Source organism: Carcharhinus amblyrhynchos, unplaced genomic scaffold (genome assembly GCF_965287045.1).
Source record: "Carcharhinus amblyrhynchos unplaced genomic scaffold, sCarAmb.v2.hapA scaffold_596, whole genome shotgun sequence".
Classification (NCBI taxonomy): Eukaryota; Metazoa; Chordata; class Chondrichthyes; order Carcharhiniformes; family Carcharhinidae; genus Carcharhinus; species Carcharhinus amblyrhynchos.
This window is the reverse complement of record NW_027650336.1, coordinates 13,517-29,014: the sequence shown is the minus strand read 5'-3', so window position 1 is coordinate 29,014 and position 15,498 is coordinate 13,517. Positions and strand designations below refer to the sequence as shown.

Genomic DNA, 15,498 nt, shown 5'->3' with positions numbered 1-15,498 from the left:
GTGGGCAAGGGGGAGGGAACTGGTGATTAAGTGGCGGATATTTATTTCTGGACTTTCCGACTCTCCCTTTGCAGGTGGGTGAGGCAGTGTCAGCTGCCGACTGCAGCTCTAAGTGCCAGTGTTACGGCAGGGGTGAGGTGAGGTGCGTTCCCACAGCCTGTGGTCAAAACCAGCGATGTACCACCAGGAAAGGCCGCAGAGGTTGTTTCAGTTCCTACGCAACCTGCACCGTGACAGGTGACCCCCACTACCTGACCTTCGACGGAGCGCTGGCTCATTTCCAGGGCACCTGTGACTACGACATTGCCAAGGTTTGTGGACCATCCTCGGCGCCTGGGTTCCGAGTGACGGCGGAGAACCGGCACAGGCGCAACAACCTGGTCTCCTTTGTGTCTCGAGTTCACGTCTACCTTGCTGGGGTTCACATTGCCATCCACAGTGGGAGAGGCGTCACAGTGAGTATCTTTCCTATAACACCGCCTTCAAATACTCGGCAGCGCTGGAAAATCATCCTGGGGAAAGGGATCCGGGTCAACAAAACAAAACTAAGAACAGCACAGGAAACAGGCCCTTCGGCCCCTCCAATCCTGTGCTGCTCATTGGTCCAACTGGTCCATTGGTTTGTATCCCTCCATTCCCAGTCTGTTCATGTGACTATCCGGGTAATTCTTAAACGATCCCAGCATGTCCGCCTCCACCACCCTGCTGGGCAGCGCATTCCAGGCCCCCACCACCCTCTGCGTAAAATACGTCCCTCTCATATCTGAGTTAAACCTCACCCCCCTCACCTTGAACCTGTGACCCCCTTGTGATCGTCACCTCCGACCTGGGTAAAAGCTTCCCACTGTTCACTCTATCTACAATCTTCATAATTTTATCCACCTCTATTAGGTCTCCCCTCATTCTCCGTCTTTCCAGGGGGAACGACCCCAGTTTACCCAATCTCTCCTCATAGCTGATACCCTCCATACCAGGGCAACATCCCGGGAATGGTGATCCAGTGTGATGACTCAGTGCCATCCCCCTGCACAGGCTCGAGGGGCTGAATGGCCTCCTCCTTTCCCTACTTCTGAGGGTGTTAATGTTCTTGCAGAGGTGGAAAGCTCAGGAAACATTGCTCTTGTGTCGCTATCCCCAGTAACTGTGCTTTACTGGAGAAACTCCTGTGCTATTGGTGGGGAATTTCCTGTCGGTGGGTTTTAGGAAAAGTACATTCAGGCAAGGCTGAGCTGGCCTTTGTATTCCCAGGTGAATGGGACAGCTGTTCGGACTCCTCACAATATCCCCAGCGTGGCCAGGGTATCAGAGCTGGACGGTTTCATCGAGGTATCTGCGGTCAATAACGTTACGGTGCTTTACAATGGGCGGAACACTCTGCTGCTGAGAGTCGGACCCCAATACACCAACAGATTGTGTGGCATGTGTGGGAATTTCAATGGTGACTGGACGGACGATAAGGTTCTGCCCACGGGAGAAAGAGCGAGGGATGATAACGCATTTGGAAATTCTTGGAAAACGGAGAAGAGTGACCGGAGGTAAGGGTTTTGTGTGTAGCCAAAGATAGAATATCCTGAAAGGAGACAGGAGGTTTGAGTGTTGACCTCTCCTTCATCCCGAATAATCCTGTCGGGATAAGCGATCCCACAACCAATGGATCTGATCTCAGCTCTGCAGCCCCTCCACATCCGATGGGGAATGCTGGTGGATAATTAAACAACTCACTGGAGGAGGAAGCTCCACAAATGTCCCCGTCCTCAATGATGGAGAAGCCCAGCACATCAGGTTAAAAAATAAGGCTGAGGTATTCCCAGGGAACTTCAGCCGGAAGTGTGGAGTGGACGATCCATCTCGGCCTCCTCCAGTGATCCCCAGTATCTCGGATACTGGTCTCCAGCCAATCTGATTCACTCCACGTGATATCAAGAAACAACTGGAGACACTGGGATCCTGTAAAGGGAATGGGCCCTGAGAACATTCCGGCAATAGTATTGAAGACTTGTGCTCCAGAACTTGCCGTTCCCCTGGCCAAGCTCTCCCAGTACAGTTACAACACTGATACCTACCCGGCAATGTGGAGAGTTACCCGGGTCTGTCCACTACACAAAAAGCAGGACAAATCCAACCCGGCAAATTACTGCCCAATCAGTCTACTCTCCATCATCAGTAAAGTGATGGAAGGGGTCATCGATAGTGCCATCCAGCAGCATCTACTCAGCAATAACCTGCTCAGAGACCCCCAGTTTCACCAGCGTCACTCAGCCCCTGACCTCATGCTGGGCCTGACAGAGACACACACGTCCCAGTGGAGATGACCAGTAAAGTGCAGAATGTCCATTGTCTCTGGATGGTGCCTTACTGTAACTCCAGGGAACAACCTTACTCTCGATATTCACCTTTAACAACACCAAAAACTAATTCAATTCTTACCTCACACAAGAAAGAGTAAAAACTCCCTCTACACTGTCCCCATCAAACATTCCCAGGACAGGGACAGCACGGGGTTAGATACAGAGTAAAGCTCCCTCTACACTGTCCCCCCCATCAAACACTCCCAGGACAGGGACAGCACGGGGTTAGATACAGAGTAAAGCTCCCTCTACACTGTCCCCCCCATCAAACACTCCCAGGACAGGTACAGCACAGGGTTAGATACAGAGTAAAGCTCCCTCTACACTGTCCCCATCAAACATTCCCAGGACAGGGACAGCACGGGGTTAGATACAGAGTAAAGCTCCCTCTACACTGTCCCCCCCATCAAACACTCCCAGGACAGGTACAGCACAGGGTTAGATACAGAGTAAAGCTCCCTCTACACTGTCCCCCATCAAACACTCCCAGGACAGGTACAGCATGGGGTTAGATACAGAGTAAAGCTCCCTCTACACTGTCCCCATCAAACACTCCCAGGACAGGGACAGCACGGGGTTAGATACAGAGTAAAGCTCCCTCTACACTGTCCCCCCCATCAAACACTCCCAGGACAGGTACAGCACAGGGTTAGATACAGAGTAAAGCTCCCTCTACACTGTCCCCCATCAAACACTCCCAGGACAGGTACAGCACAGGGTTAGATACAGAGTAAAGCTCCCTCTACACTGTCCCCCATCAAACACTCCCAGGACAGGTACAGCACGGGGTTAGATACAGAGTAAAGCTCCCTCTACACTGTCCCCATCAAACACTCCCAGGACAGGTACAGCACGGGGTTGGATACAGAGTAAAGCTCCCTCTACACTGTCCCCCCATCAAACACTCCCAGGACAGGTACAGCACGGGGTTAGATACAGAGTAAATCTCCCTCTACACTGTCCCCATCAAACACTCCCAGGACAGGTACAGCACAGGGTTAGATACAGAGTAAAGCTCCCTCTACACTGTCCCCCCATCAAACACTCCCAGGACAGGAACAGCACGGGGTTAGATACAGAGTAAAGCTCCCTCTACACTGTCCCCATCAAACACTCCCAGGACAGGTACAGCACAGGGTTAGATACAGAGTAAAGCTCCCTCTACACTGTCCCCCATCAAACACTCCCAGGACAGGTACAGCACAGGGTTAGATACAGAGTAAAGCTCCCTCTACACTGTCCCCCATCAAACACTCCCAGGACAGGTACAGCACGGGGTTAGATACAGAGTAAAGCTCCCTCTACACTGTCCCCATCAAACACTCCCAGGACAGGTACAGCACGGGGTTGGATACAGAGTAAAGCTCCCTCTACACTGTCCCCCCATCAAACACTCCCAGGACAGGTACAGCACAGGGTTAGATACAGAGTAAAGCTCCCTCTACACTGTCCCCCCATCAAACACTCCCAGGACAGGAACAGCACGGGGTTAGATACAGAGTAAAGCTCCCTCTACACTGTCCCCCCATCAAACACTCCCAGGACAGGTACAGCACAGGGTTAGATACAGAGCTGTGGAATAATCGGAGATTGGGAGTTATGAGGAAGTTTCCGTTTATTCATTGCCTGAGTTGATTGGGGATTTTTCCTGTTGGTGAGTGTTATATTTCAGGGAGATGTTGATGACTGTCTCTGTGCGAGGGGGACCAGGATAACTGCTCTGGGATCAGACTGATTGTCACCTTGACTCTGGGTTTGTTGTTTTGTAGATGTGAAGATGGTGATCGGCGCTCGGAGATGGAATGTGCCCGTGCTGCTGAGTTTGAGTCTCTCTGCTCAATCATCCTCAATCAGACTGGCCCCTTTGCTCCCTGTCACTGGCATCTGGAACCCATTAATTACTACACATCCTGTGTCTATGACCTGTGTCATTATGGTACCAGTAACCTGATGCTGTGTGAAGCCATCCAAGCTTACCAGGAGGCTTGTAAATCTCAGGGGGTGTCGGTGGCCCCTTGGCACCACAGCCGAGACTGTCGTAAGCATCTGAGTTTCCTTCCTGATGGGTGTTGTATTTCAAAACCTCTCACTCAATACCAGGGTGTTGGTAAGGCCACACCGGGAGGATTGTGTGCAGTTTTGGTCTCCTCCGAGGAGGGATGTCCTTGTTATAGAGGGAGCACGGTGAGGGTTTACCAGGCTGATTCCTGGGGTGGTGGGACTGATTTATGAGGAGTGTCTGAATCAGGTAGAGATGTTTCCACTGGAGTTCTGAAAGATGTGCTGGTTGGGTACAATGACCCGAATAGGCACCAGACTGTGGCAACTAGGGGAACTTCACAGTAACTTCATTGCAGTGTTGATGTACGCCTGACTTGTGTCTAATAAATAAACTTTAAAAAATTTTAAAGGGGGGATCTCCTGGAGACTTATAACATTCTAACAGGACCAGACAGGGTAGATGGATGTTCCCGATGGGGGGAGTCCAGAACCAGGGGTCACAGTCTGAGGACTGGGGGGTCGACCGGTTAGGACGGAGGTGAGGAGACATTTCCTCACCCAGTGAGTCTGTGGAATTCATTCCCATGGGAAGGAGTTGATGCCGAAACATTGTCTGACTTCAGGAAACAGTCAGATACAGCACTGTGAAGAGGATGGAAGGGTTTGGGGAGTAAGGGGGATGAGGTATTGAGTTGGATGATCAGCCATGATGGTGATGAATGAGGGAGCAGGCTGGAAGGGCTGAATGGCCTCCTGCTCCTATCCCCCGTGTTGATGGGGGAATTCTGGGTGATGAGCCGGGGGTGGAGTAGAAGCGATTGGGTGGATCTGTTGTGAAGCCGGGTGAGTGTGCGGTGGCTCTAACGATACAGACTGTGCTCTATCCCAGCTCTGCAGCATCCGTGTGAGGAACAGTTGTGTCAGGAGAATGAATGGTGCGGGGAGAACCGAGGAACTTATGGCTGCTTTTGTGATGATGTAAGCAGCGGACAAGACAAGAACTACGGTAAGAATCTGCTGGAAACCACTATCCATTTTCTCCCTACACGGATGGTTCTCTGGATAAACTCTCCCGTGTCCCTGGGTGAAAACAGGAAATCCTTCAGGAACACACAGACCTATTTCATTTTACATTCAGTCACCAGGGTGTGTGTGTCGCTGCCGGGCCCAACACTGACTCCCCTTCCCTTCAGGAGGTGGTGGGTGAACCCACTGCGCTCCCCGTGCGGTGTAGGGACACCCACAGTGCTGTTAGGGAGGGAATTCCAGGATCCTGGAGGAAAATAAATCCGAGTCAGGATGGTGGGTGACCAGGAATAAAACCCAAACGGGAAAGGCTGGGGTTGTTTCCTCTGGAGAAGAGACTGAGGGGGACCTGAACGAGGGACAAGATTATGAGGGACAGAGTGGGATAGGGAGCAGCTGTTTCCCTTAGTTGAGGGTCAGTCACAGGGGACACAGGTTCGAAGGGAGGGGGGGGGGGTTGAGGGGGGGGGGGGGGTGGAATTCGAGGAAAAACATTTTCCCCAGAGGGTGGGGGGGGTGGTCTGGAATGTGCTGTCTGGGGGGGGATGTGGGTGCGGGGGATGCCTCGCATCCTTTAAAAAGTCCCTGGATGAGCTCTCGGAACGGTCTGACATTCAGGGATAAGGACCAAGTGCTGGGCCCTCCCCCCTCACACACACACTGCCCCCTCCAGCTGCCTCCTGTTATTGAGACCCAGTTGCTTTAATTCCCGTTGGGGTGTCCCTCTCCCGGAGGGGTGGGAATGGTTAGTGGACCTGGTCGTTCTGTCCCAGCCTTGTCCATCAGGTGGGAATGTGAATTCCAGCGTGGGAACCGGCCGTGCGCTGTGTCCCAGTGAGAGACTGATATCCCACTGGGACTGGTCTCAGGAAGTCAGGGTGAGTTAGGGGCCGGTCCCCAATCCCGGTACAGCCCCCCCCCCCTCCTCCCCACTGACCTTGTGCGGCAGGCTGTGTGATACACACCCGTCAGGTTCGAAACAGATGTAGTTTTCCTCTCAGTTTCTCATTATCCATCTCCAGCTGTTTTGTACGTCAGCTAAAGCTTCTTTATTAATCACAAATAAGGCTCGCATTAACACTGCAATGAAGTTGCTGTGAAATTCCCCAAGTCGTCACACTCCGGCACCTGTTCAGGTCAATGCTCCCCAACCTGCACATCTTTCAGACTGTGGGAGGAAACCGGAGCACCCGGAGGAAACCCACACAGACATGGGGAGAACATGCAAACTCCACACAGACAGTGACCCAAGCCAGGAATTGAACCCAGGTCCCTGGCGCTATGAGGCAGCAGTGCTAACCCACTGTGTCACCGTGCCCCCCTGGGAATCGAACCCGGGTCCCTGGCGCTGTGAGGCAGCAGTGCTAACCCACTGTGTCACCGTGCCCCCGGGAATCGAACCCGGGTCACTGGCGCTGTGAGACAGCAGTGCTAACCCACTGTGTCACCGTGCCCCCGGGAATCGAACCCGGGTCCCTGGCGCTGTGAGACAGCAGTGTTAACCCACTGTGTCACCGTGCCCCCGGGAATCGAACCCGGGTCCCTGGCGCTGTGAGGCAGCAGTGCTAACCCACTGTGTCACCGTGCCCCCGGGAATCGAACCCGGGTCCCTGGTGCTGTGAGGCAGCAGTGCTAACCCACTGTGTCACCGTGCCCCCCCCCCCGGGAATCGAACCTGGGTCCCTGGCACTGTGAGGCAGCGGTAACCCACTGTGGCACCGTGCCATCCAGTTCAAACTTTCTATTGTCTCTTTCCCGTCTCTCCCTCGAAGACAAAATGATTTTGACCACATTGTGTGCAACATGTCCCATCCCAATGAGATCTGTCGCGATTTCTGTTTGTCATTCTCAGCGTCCCACTCTCCTGTGACCTGCCCCCTGTTGTTGGGTAATCTCAGCCCAGTGAAAGCCCCCACCCCACCCTGAATGAATTGAGGAATGATTGGAGAGCGAGGTTCCATCCTGTAAATTGATGGTTGATAGTTTGTGTTGTGGTTGCAGATTACAGACTGAGATGTGGCGGTAACAGCAGTGAGATCTCTCTGTCACGCTGCCTACTCTTCAACGATGGTTGGCACACTCACAGCTTCCACCTGAATGACCCCCGCTGCATCGGGCATCTTACCAATGGGAGGTTGGTCTTCCAGTTCGACACCAGCAGACCCTCCTGTGGATCCAATCTCAAGGTACGTCTGCAGAGAGCTGGTCAGAGTGAAAGGGTTGACTTTGTAAAGACACTGACCAAGTCACCAATCTATCCAGAAAGGAGAGATTTTCCACTCTCACCTTCCCATCTTTCACCAGGCAGTCAATATTCCCATCAATCTTCCCCTTCCTATTTTGGGAATGATTTGTGGGGAATATTCAGTCGGAGAGAATGACCCTAACGCTAATCTTCGTCTTGTTTTGACGCTGTAACTTGGCTTTCCAAGTTCAGGGAGCTCCGGCCAACACCAGGACGAATAATATATCAGAGAAAGGACAAGACCCAGGAGGCAACAGATAGAAATAGGCATCACCAGGCAGCTGGACACCAGCCAAGGGGAAAGTGTCAGGGCACGAAGGAAAGGGGATATTTCCTCTCTCTGTCCCACCCCAAAAACCTAATCAATGATTTCCTATTGGGGGGGAACAGGAAGCTGGAGTTACAGACAGGTGGAGAATATACACCTAGTGTTCTGTGAACAGATATCCAAGTATTGGAGGCAGTCAGAGTAGGTTCACTCGGTCAACCCCGGATAGGGAGGGGTTTCCGAATGAGAGGTTGAGTAGGTTCGGTCTGTACTCTCTGGAGTTTAGAAGAATGAGGGTGACCTCATTGAGAGATATCAGATTCTCAGGGTGGGGGGGGGCGGTTGACAGGGTCGATGCTGAGAGGTTGTTTCCCCTTGTGGGAGATTCTGGGACCAGAATCTCAGAGTAAGGGGATCGCCCAGAGATGAGGAGGGATCTTCTCTCCGAGGGCAGTGAATGTGTGGAATTCTTAGCCGCAGAGTGCTGTAGAGGCTGGGTCACTGAGTGTGTTCCAGACTGGGACAGACTCACCTTAATCAGGCAGGGAATCGAGGGTTATAGGGATAAGGCAGGATTGAGGATAATCCAATCGGAACAGTCACAATCTCAGTGAATGGCAGCACAGACTCGATGGGCCGAATGGCTGATTATCTTTCAAGCTGACACATAGCTGACGGGGGGGGGCGCTGGGGTGGAGGGGAGGGGTGAGTGTTTAACAGACCCCCAATGACTGGTGTCCGATTGGCATTACTCCTGAGCTGGGTTACTGTGTCCTCCACGCTGGGCTAGGAGGGGGAAGTTGTATTCCACACTCACCGGCCCCTCCCTGACCTTGTGAGGGTGGAATAACAACACGGTGCCCTTAGTGTCCAAGGATGTGCAGGTTAGGGGGGATTGGCCATGGTAAGAATGCATGGGGTTACAGGAATAGGACAGGGATAGGGCCTGGGTGGGAAGAGAGTCGTGCAGCCTCGATGGGCTGAATGGCCTCCTAGGGTATTGTAATGATTGTATGATTTGATTCCCTTTAAGGAGGGTTTTATTTTTAAATATTTAGGTAAACAACACCCATTTCACTCACTCAAACACCATCCAAGCCACGGTTATCGAGGACTATGGGGTTGTCTCTCGCAATCGGACTCTGGCTTTGGCATTCTCATGTGCCTTCCCTCTGACAATGAACGTCTCTCTGTTTGCATCGGATGAGGTGGTCCAAAGGTGAGAATCTTACCTTCTTTTGTACCAGTAGCAGCAGCGAGATTCCCAGGCACGGTTAGTGATACAAACTGCAGATAGGATCTCCTCGAACCCAGCCTGGGCCTCCCTCCGGCTGGACCACCCTGGCAATGAACAGCCTGCAGTGGGTAATATCCCTCCACCAGGCCGTCTCACACCCACCTGCTCTAAAAATCAAGGACCTTTCGCTCCTTCGAGAGAAAAAGCTCAAACTTTTATCCAACGTTTTAATTTGAACCAATTGCAAATTGGAGGATGAAGTGTCGATACGTCCATTTGTCATGCGTTCATCTCTCTAGGGGAGGCAGTCATCCAGAGAGCCAGGATAATGTTCTGAGGACCTGGGTTCGAATCCCACCACAGCCAATGGTGAAATGTGAATTTAATAAAAATCTGGAATTAAAAGTCTACTGATGACCATCTGAAAAACCCATCTGGGTCACTAATGTCCTTTAGGGAAGGAAATCTGCTGTCCTTATCCGGTCTGGCCGACATATGACACCAGAGCCTCAGCAGTGTGGTTAACTCTGAGGGTAACTGGGGATGGGGGATAAATACTGACCCCAGCCAGTGGGGCCCGTGTCCCAGGAGTGAGAAACATCTGCAAATTGGGTTCATTGTAAAGTTTGAACAAGCAGATAGGGGATTGTATCGTCAGATCAGATGGGATCTGACTGTGCGACGGGGCAGAATCGATGGGCTGAGTGGCAGCCTACGTCTGATGGAACATGGATATTTATCGCAAACGTCTCGACTAAAAGCAAAACTGCACGGTGTGAACGCTGGGTTATTCTGGATGAGATTAATCTAAAATACATCTTTAAAACTCCCGAGTATCGACATTAAAGCTTTAGAATTGTGCTGAAATATTCTGGGTGGATTTTAACTTTAGTGTGTGTGTGTTCTTCCACTGAACAGCATTGTACATGTGACCTTACCGGAAGGGGAGGGGACATATGAGGTGATGATGGTAATGTATCGTGACTCTCGGTATCAGCAGCCCTTCACTCACACTCCAGTCAGGCTCGGTGTGAATGATCGAGTTTACATTGGGATCTGGGTCTCTGGGATTGATCCCAATCAGTTTGTGACAATGCTGGAGAACTGCTGGACCACCCCAGTGGCCAACCCTTCTTCATCAACACGCTGGAGCCTCATCAGCAGCCAGTGAGTATGTCGCCGTCCCCTCGGTATTGTGTGTAAGGATCAGAGAACAAACCACACAGGAGCAGGTCCTTCGGCCCATCGAGTCTGTGCTAACACATGACACCTTTCCAAAGACCTTTTGCCTCTACGCGGTCCGGATCCCTGTATCCGCTGCCCAGGCACACATCTGTCAAGATGCCTCTTAAATGTTGCGATTGTGTCAAAACAGAGAGAGGATAGGAGCAGCAAGAGGCCATTCAGCCCTTCGAGCCTGTTTCCCCCATTCACCATCATGGCTGATGGTCCAACTCAGTAGCCTCATCCTGCTTTCTCCCCATAATCTTTGACTCCCCTTTGCCCCAAGTGATCTATCCAGCCACCTCTTGAATACATTTAATGTTTTGGCATCAACTACTTCCCTTAGTGACAAATTCCACAGGCTCACCGGGTGCAGAAATGTCTCCAAGAACAGACAGGGTCGACACAGGGAGGGTGTTCCTGATGGTGGGGGGAGTCCAGAACCAGGGGATCACAGTCTGAGGATTCAGGGTGGGCCGGTTAGGACGGAGATGAGGAGAAATGTCGTCACCCAGCGGGTGGTGAATGTGTGGAGTTCACTCCCACAGGAAGCAGCTGAGATGTTTTCCAGAAGCAGTCAGATATTACACTTGCAGTGAAGGGGATCAAAGGATAAGGGGGGAGGGGTTGGTTAGTGCTGTAGAATCATAGAGACCCTACAGTGCAGAAAGAGGCCATTCGGCCCATCGAGTCTGCACTGACCACAATCCCACCCAGGCCCAACCCCCCCCATCCCTACGTATTATACCCACTAATCCCCCTAACCTGTGCATCTCAGGACACTAAGGGACAACTTTAGCGTGGCCAATCAACCTAACCCACACAAGTTTAGACTGTGGGAGGAAACTGGAGGAAACCCACGCAGACACGAGGAGAATGTGCAAACTCCACACAGACAGTGACCCAAGCCGGGAATCGAACCCAGGTCCTTGGAGCTCTGAAGTAGCAGTGCTAACCCACTGTGCTACCGTGCCGTGCCAGAGATGGATAATCAGCCATGATGGTAATGAATGGGAGAAGAGGATAGGAGGGCAGAATGGCCTACTCCTGGCTCCTATTTTCAATGGTTTAAAAATCTAAGGATTTTCCTTTTCCACCCAGATTTTGAAGGCTGGATATATTTGGCAGGAGATTTAATATTTTGAGGCCAATGGCTCTTTATCAAAATGGGAGGGAGGCTTTCTGGGGAGATGGGTTTGAGTCAATCAGAGGGGCAGAGGGGAATGAGTGAGGGGCAGAGGGGAATGAGTGAGGGGCAGAGGGGAATGTATCTGATGGAGTGGGAGAGACCCAAAGAGCCAGGAGGTGATGAGGGGGCAGAAAGGAGGCAATGGAGGGAATAGAAATGGATTAAAAGATGGGAGGAGATTCACTGGGATGTCAATCCCAGCCATTGATTAGACTGGGAAGATGCCAAGGAATTAATGCCCCTGGACTGCGCTTGGAAAGATCCAGCACACACTCAATGGGCCGAATGGCCTCACACTGGAGGGTGCCTGGAATTCACTGTCCAAGTTGGTGGTGGAGGCAAAGACTCTTTTAAAAGTGAGCTGGATCTGCAGCTCTGGAAGGTACAGGACTGGGGGCTGGCTACAGGAAGGTGGGATTAGAAAGGACACCTGGGTTGGTATGGACAGGATGGGCCAAAGGGCCTCTTTCTGTGCTGTTCTGTGATCGTGTGGGAGAATGTGGGGTCAGTACTGACCATCATCAGTGTAGATACAACCAATCACGTTCACCTTCATTGCAGGTGCCCAAATACAGTCAGTGAGGTGGAAGTGGCTGAAAACGGCGTCTCTCTGATCTGCCGCTTCTCATTCACTGTGTTTAAGTTTGTTGGTGACGTGAACCAGCTCTATCTGCATTGTCAAACACGGCTGTGTAACTTCCGATCCACTTCGTGTTCAGCGGTAAGTTCATTCCATCTTCCTCAAATAAATAATCTTCCCTTCATCCTCAGGGTGACTCACCCTCTGACCCTTCTCCCAACTAAACACTTTACAATCATCCCAGGAGACACTTATCCCCAGTTAGAAAAACACTACCACTGGGTGTTCAACCACTGATCTCCCACCAGGTGTCGCTGGTTCACCCATCATTCACCATTCAGATGTGGCCTCTTGCTCTCCCCCAGCTGGAGGCTGCTTCACTTCTCTGATTGTGGGAGGTTTGGAGATTCAACCAGCACAATCTTACCGACTCACCGCCACACTGCTCGATCGGTCTGGTGAGCCGGGAAGATCGGGTAAGAGGTGAAAAACTGGCCTTGGGCCTGGTGTCTCGCCATCTCACCAGGGTTTGTGTGGGGCTGGTGGGTGGAATGACAGTATCCTGTGTACAAAGGTATTCTGGGAGATTGGGAACCTACACAGTGATGCCCCCTAGTGCTCAGCAGCCAGCTTACAGGTGAGCTGAGGTGCCGCACTCTCCCCTCCTCCTCCCCCTACTGGCGGGAATCACATTACTCCTTCTGTATCACACAGAATGGTGTAAATTCCCATGACTTGCTCAGCTGAAAAAAACCAGCAAGAAAACCGCCCGTTTGACAGATTCTGGAAATGAACGATGGCGGAAAGATTCAGTGGAGAGTTCAAACAAATGGGAACCAACTCTCCCAGGGTCCGGATTCCAGCTGAGATAACCTCCCACCAACAACAGCTTGGCAAAAATGGACACTTCTTTCTGAATTCTGTATGTAAACATTTTCATTTCGATGGTCAGAACTCAGGAACTGACAGAGGAACAGATTCACTTGTCGGATTTGAGTTATTGTTTGTGAGTGACACGGGCAGTTTTCCTCAGGTTTGGACTTTCCCTGAGGAGCAAATCCTTTATTTTGGAGCATTTAGGAATTGGATTGTGACTCGAGCAGTTTTTTTGTTTCAAAACCAATATTTTCACCGTTTGTGGAAAAATCCTCTTTCACAAAGCAATGCCTGAAATGTTGGATTTCTGGATGGTTTTCTCCCCCATCAAACACGACTTTTATTCAAATAAACATTATCTCTTGACCGCAGCACTGTCCCGCTGGAAGGTCCGTCCGGAGTAGTGGCCTATCAGATATCCTTACCATTGGTCCGTTCACCTTGGATCAGCCGGAGACGGGTGAAGTTATTGCGGGTGAGTGAAAAAAGCTGACACGATGCTGCGATAAACAGTAACTCGTACAGAGTTACCCAGCCTTGAACCATTGCCACGGTGTCCAAGAAACTTGATCCTGAAATACTGAGCTAGTTTACAGATACGTTCACTCAGTCACACCACCCACCCAGCTCCCAGCCCCCAGCTCCCAGCCCCAGCCCTAGACCCGGACAACATTCCCAGCTTGAGCTGAAATTGGGAATCGGTGCAGGCAGCTACACAGAGAAGGTGAAAACTCCACACACTCACCTGAGGCTGGAATCGAACCCGGGTCCCTGGCGCTCTGAGGCAGCAGTGCTAACCCACTGTGTCACCGTGCCCCCGGGAATCGAACCCGGGTCCCTGGCACTGTGAGACAGCAGTGCTAACCCACTGTGTCACCGTGCCCCCGGGAATCGAACCCGGGTCCCTGGCGCTGTGAGACAGCAGTGCTAACCCACTGTGTCACCGTGCCCCCAGGAATCGAACCCGGGTCCCTGGCGCTGTGAGGCAGCAGTGCTAACCCACTGTGTCACCGTGCCCCCGGGAATCGAACCCGGGTCCCTGGCGCTGTGAGACAGCAGCGCTAACCCACTGTGTCACCGTGCCCCCCCGGGAATCGAACCCGGTTCCCTGGCGCTGTGAGACAGCAGCGCTAACCTACTGTGTCACCGTGCTACCCCAAGCTGTGCAGGTTAGAACATAGAACATTACAGCGCAGAACAGGCCCTTCAGCCCACGATGTTGTGCCGACCAATTAAAAAGCAATGACCCTCTAACCTAAACCAATCCCTTTTCATCCATAAACCTATCCACGGATCTCTTAAACGCCCCCAAACTAGGCACATTTACAACCGCAGCAGGCAGGGCATTCCAATCCCTCACCACCCTAGGAGGGATTGGCCGTGCTAAATTGCCCCTTCCTGTGGGATTGTGCATTCTTGTTTGTCTCCAAACAATAAGATCTCCCCCGATGTGAATGGACCTTTCCGAGGTCTCCCACTCACCTGCTCCGATTCCTGTAGTGAGCGGGATGGTAAAACTCCAGCCTTAGTGTGGGAAAATGTGTCGGTTGGGTGGATTGGCCGTGCTAAATGTGTGTGGTTACGTGGGTCTGATGGGGAGGGGGCCTGTCCGAGAGTCAGTGCAGACTCAATGGGCCGAATGGCCTCTTCTGCAGTGTAGAGGTTCTATCAGATTGTGGACAGCAAAGAGGAGGCAGTGATACGGACAGCATGATGTGATCATTCACTACCTCCCTCTGTGGAAATGTCCCGAGAGGTTGGATAACCTTCCGTGTTCTTCTGTTGATGAATACCTTGTTAATTAGTCTCTTGTGTGCAGCGTCTAAGGTCTGACTTTTCCCTTGTCCACAGATGATGTTTCTGCATCCAACCAGAACCTTCCTTTCTCTTCAATCTCAGCAGCCTGCTTGTTACTGGTTATCCTGTTACTCCATTAATCTGCCATTGGTTTATGGCATTGGGACCAACTTCACCAGCTGTGTCCTTGCTGCTTTACCCAGCTTCTTTCCACATTGATATCATGGTTTAAAAGTTGCCTTTCTCTCATTGTGTAAACATTTTATCCTGATTTTTCTCAGATCTTGTAAATAAACCTGATTAACTGGAAAGATTGCTGGTGTCTTTATTTATCAATATTCGGGCTAAAGATATTTCAGAGAATTTTCAAACCTCATTCTCTCAAAACTGCTGACTTTCATCTCATCGAAGTTCAACATCAAACCGGGGAGATGTTTCTGGTGAGCGGAGAATCAGAGACTGGGATTCTCCCGAAAAAGCTCAAAGTGTTGAATTCACGGGAATATGGGAGTAATTTCCGCTGCGTTTATTGGTGGGAGTTTGGGTTCTCTGTACGATATGGAGGCAGCCAGGGCGAAGCTCGATCGATTTCGCAGGGACAAGGTCCATTTCCACCCAGAACCTGAAACCAGAGAGACTCTACACATCCGCGGCGGCCCCCCGATTGCTGGCCAGCCCAGGACCCCCCCCCACCCCGCAGTGCTGAC

General features: G+C 51.6%; 1 protein-coding gene across 1 annotated transcript in view; it reads left to right on the top strand.

Moving 5' to 3' along the window:
- Nucleotides 1–15,102, top strand: part of LOC145339665 (IgGFc-binding protein-like) — a 41,768-nt gene extending 26,666 nt beyond the window's left edge. The window contains exons 10-19 of the mRNA XM_080184179.1: nucleotides 75–455; nucleotides 1,249–1,535; nucleotides 4,118–4,386; nucleotides 5,239–5,355; nucleotides 7,377–7,561; nucleotides 8,947–9,107; nucleotides 10,044–10,292; nucleotides 12,100–12,259; nucleotides 13,367–13,469; nucleotides 14,846–15,102. Coding sequence (XP_080040305.1) covers nucleotides 75–455; nucleotides 1,249–1,535; nucleotides 4,118–4,386; nucleotides 5,239–5,355; nucleotides 7,377–7,561; nucleotides 8,947–9,107; nucleotides 10,044–10,292; nucleotides 12,100–12,259; nucleotides 13,367–13,469; nucleotides 14,846–14,931 — 1,998 coding nt within the window. The 3' untranslated portion in view covers nucleotides 14,932–15,102. The remainder of the gene's footprint in view (nucleotides 1–74; nucleotides 456–1,248; nucleotides 1,536–4,117; nucleotides 4,387–5,238; nucleotides 5,356–7,376; nucleotides 7,562–8,946; nucleotides 9,108–10,043; nucleotides 10,293–12,099; nucleotides 12,260–13,366; nucleotides 13,470–14,845) is intronic.
- Nucleotides 15,103–15,498: the final 396 nt, after the last annotated feature.